General features: G+C 27.1%; 1 protein-coding gene across 2 annotated transcripts; it reads left to right on the forward strand.

Moving 5' to 3' along the window:
* The first annotated feature begins 95 nt into the window (after window positions 1–95).
* Window positions 96–1,160, forward strand: LOC112452421. 2 transcript variants are annotated; one of them, XM_025012619.1, is made up of 3 exons: window positions 96–467; window positions 544–676; window positions 724–1,160. In XM_025012619.1, coding segments are annotated over exons 1-3 (492 nt in total). In that variant the 5' UTR covers window positions 96–110; the 3' UTR covers window positions 726–1,160. The 2 variants fall into 2 exon arrangements, with proteins under 2 accessions (XP_024868387.1, XP_024868386.1); XM_025012618.1 differs by having other exon boundaries at window positions 544–1,160.
* Window positions 1,161–3,232: the final 2,072 nt, after the last annotated feature.

Below are 3,232 nucleotides of genomic sequence, written 5' to 3' on the forward strand. Positions count from 1 at the left end.
TGTCAAGATTAAATAATAATAATAGTTTTAGATAGAAAGCACAATAAGTCAGTATTAATAAATATGTAAGGAATTTTAATGAACTAATAAGAATAACAACAGATTTTACCATGGTTCGAAAATTCAATAAATCTTTTATATTTATATTAATAAAACGCAGACGTTACTTTGGCACAATTATTACAATTAATCATATAAAATTTTCTTACTTACAGCTTGCGTTAGAGCTGAATACATGTAACACATGGGACGAAAAAGTGAAAGTATTTCATGCTTACTTCCCGAAGGATTTAAATGTATTGACCATCGAAAATCAAAAGCTTATATATTTCACAGTTTTCAATCATATTGTCGCTGTACAGGATTACGATATTTCATCATTACCTCGCCTTAAATCATCTATAACATTGCTAAAACCCACATTTCCGATTGTTTCTTTTACTGAAGAGGATTATGGTTTACATAAGGTAAATAAATCTATAATTTGGATAGATATTTTTGAAATAAAACTGTTTTTAAAAATAACAAGAAACTTATTTTTAGGTTACCGAAGGTAAAGTGCAAATTCATTATGTGGAAGGTAATCATATCACAATGATGGACAACGACAAAATCATATCAGCTATTAACGAAGAATGGATAGACGATAATAAGATAAAAGATAATATAATACAATATAAGGAGGAGGAGAAGGAGGAGGAAGAAGAAGAGGAGTAATATAATAAATATATATACTTTATTGGGACGCGGCGACATTAAAATTTACTGATAATGTTATCCTACAATACGTCGATCTTTAAAATTTAAAATAAGCATAGTATAAAAAGATATGTGTGCTTAAATTTTTGTGTTTAACTGTTTAACAATATATTTCAAGAAGTGAAGAATCCAATTAATTTCAGACAATTATGCTTCTTTTATGTTTTAGAAAGACTATATTATAATTGTCCGAAATCGATTTAATTTTTCTTAAAATATATTGTTAAACACAAAAATTTAAGAGTACATATCTTTTTATATATGGTCATTTTAAGGTTTAAGACGTATGAAACAACCTCTCAAGAATAACGCATATATTTGATAGTATTTTAAGCAATTATCATGGAAAAGGTAAGATATATATATGTAAAATGTAAAAAAAAAACATTTATGATCTATTTATGTACGTTATAATTGTGTATTTAAATTTTTCAAAATGTAATAAAAGTCTTCAAAATACTTCCGCTATCATCATTATTTTCCTGAAAAAAACTATACCCAGTTTGGGCCCCTAGTGAACAGTCATAAGTCATATATTAATCGATTAATCGATAGGGGGGTACTCACGCAGTACAAAACGAAAAGTTTTAAAATTACCTAATTAAAATCTGGTGAGCGTACGGACCTAATCTAAATTATAAATTATTAAAAAATAAAAATTTATTATTATTATTTTAAAGTACTCTTCAAACCATTCAACTTTTGTTTAAAATGTGTTTTTTTATCTTTTACAGTTTCGGAAATATTCGGCCTGAAAAAAGAAAAATCATTTTTTTCAAAAGGATGTTTCAGCCTCTAAATATGCGTATGGACACGTATAAAAAAATACGTGTCTCTTATTTTTGTCTAGAAAACAACATTTTAAAAGCTCATCAAAATCGGAGAGACACTTCCGTACCTTTCCTTGTTAGCCAGGTTAATGAACTGTATCAAATACATTCTAGACATATTATTTCAATGTCTTTGGTATAATCCGTTATCGCCGTCACAGCGGAAAGGCCTGGATGCAGAGAAATCGGATCAGACCAGTGTGGTACATCGTTATAATATATAGCAAACTTTACAGCTTTAGCATTCAGAGGACTCGTTACAAAGTTATGCCCATGGAACTTTTTAATCCTCTTTGATGCCCTACAATTCTAGCCATGTCTGATTGCTGTTCACTAAGGGCCTATTTTTTTATATAAAACTGAGCATAATCTCCTTTATATAGATTTCTATTATAAATAAAAATTAAAAACATTTTTATATCTAATCTATTCATTCATAAATGATAATGCTATTCTACAACATTACATCTTTCAAAAATAAGATAAAAATTTGTTATACGCGTTGCTATCGCTTTTATGTATTAGAGCTTGCGGCTCTTTTGTGCAGTGCAGAACGACATTTCTAACATTACATTGCAGATTATAAATTATTATATTATAGTATGAGAGAGTAATAATAATTTTTATTCTTGCTTCCTAGAATTACTGAACCTTCCGTTTCTTTCAGTCTCTATAGATTATTTTCTTTTTAATATCTTAATCTATTCTCTTAAAACTATTTTCTTATGCTTTTATATGTCACTTACTTTCTTATATCGCGTTTGCATACTAATTTTTAAACGTGCTTAATAATATTAAATAATTTTTAAATGTTTGTATAATAATTATATATTTTGTATCATTTATTATAAATATTTCAATAATTTATTGGACAAAAAATATTTCAAATATGATGATTTTTTGCATTAAAATCATCTTGCTACAGTTATATCACAGCAATCTTCGCGATATCATATTTTGTTGAAGTTTCTTCGAAACTTATTTTTATTGAATTTTTTAATTCTTTTGGTCTACATTCATACATTCATTTTTAAACCATGAATATTTAAATAAGCTGGCATTTGACACTCTTCTTCCCCTCCTCCTCCCCAGTCTTTTGCCAAGTTTTTTGACAAGAAAAATTTATGTATTTTAATAAAATATTTTTATTTTTTGTACTGTTACCTCTGTAATTTTTTGCGATGCGATTAAATCTTTTAAAATACATATATAAACTTTGTATTTAAATACCTTGTATTCCTTTGTTGGGTTTAAATATTTTAATAAAAAATTTGTATTTTGTACTGTTACCTCTGTGTAATTCTTCATGATTCAATCTTTTATTCTAATCGAAGAAAAGCAGTGGTAATATTATACCTCGAAAAAATCTAAGTAACAAGTGGTAGACGTAATCTTTGTATCTCGAAAAATATGTTCTCTGTAATTGGCGCTGTAATTTAAAAAGAGATATCATTTCTTTTTTGTAATTGTAATAATAGATCACTTAAAGCGCGACTCATTTTTGATAAGGTAACGTAATTTTGTGATGTGTATCACTTGAGTTATAATTTTTTTGGAAATAAAAATACTACTGCTTAGGTTTTTTCGAGATTTTTGGAGATACAAAGATTACGTCTACCACTTGTTACTTAGGTTTTTTCGAG

Source organism: Temnothorax curvispinosus, unplaced genomic scaffold (genome assembly GCF_003070985.1).
Source record: "Temnothorax curvispinosus isolate PA1 unplaced genomic scaffold, ASM307098v1 QBEX01003388.1, whole genome shotgun sequence".
Classification (NCBI taxonomy): domain Eukaryota; kingdom Metazoa; phylum Arthropoda; class Insecta; order Hymenoptera; family Formicidae; genus Temnothorax; species Temnothorax curvispinosus.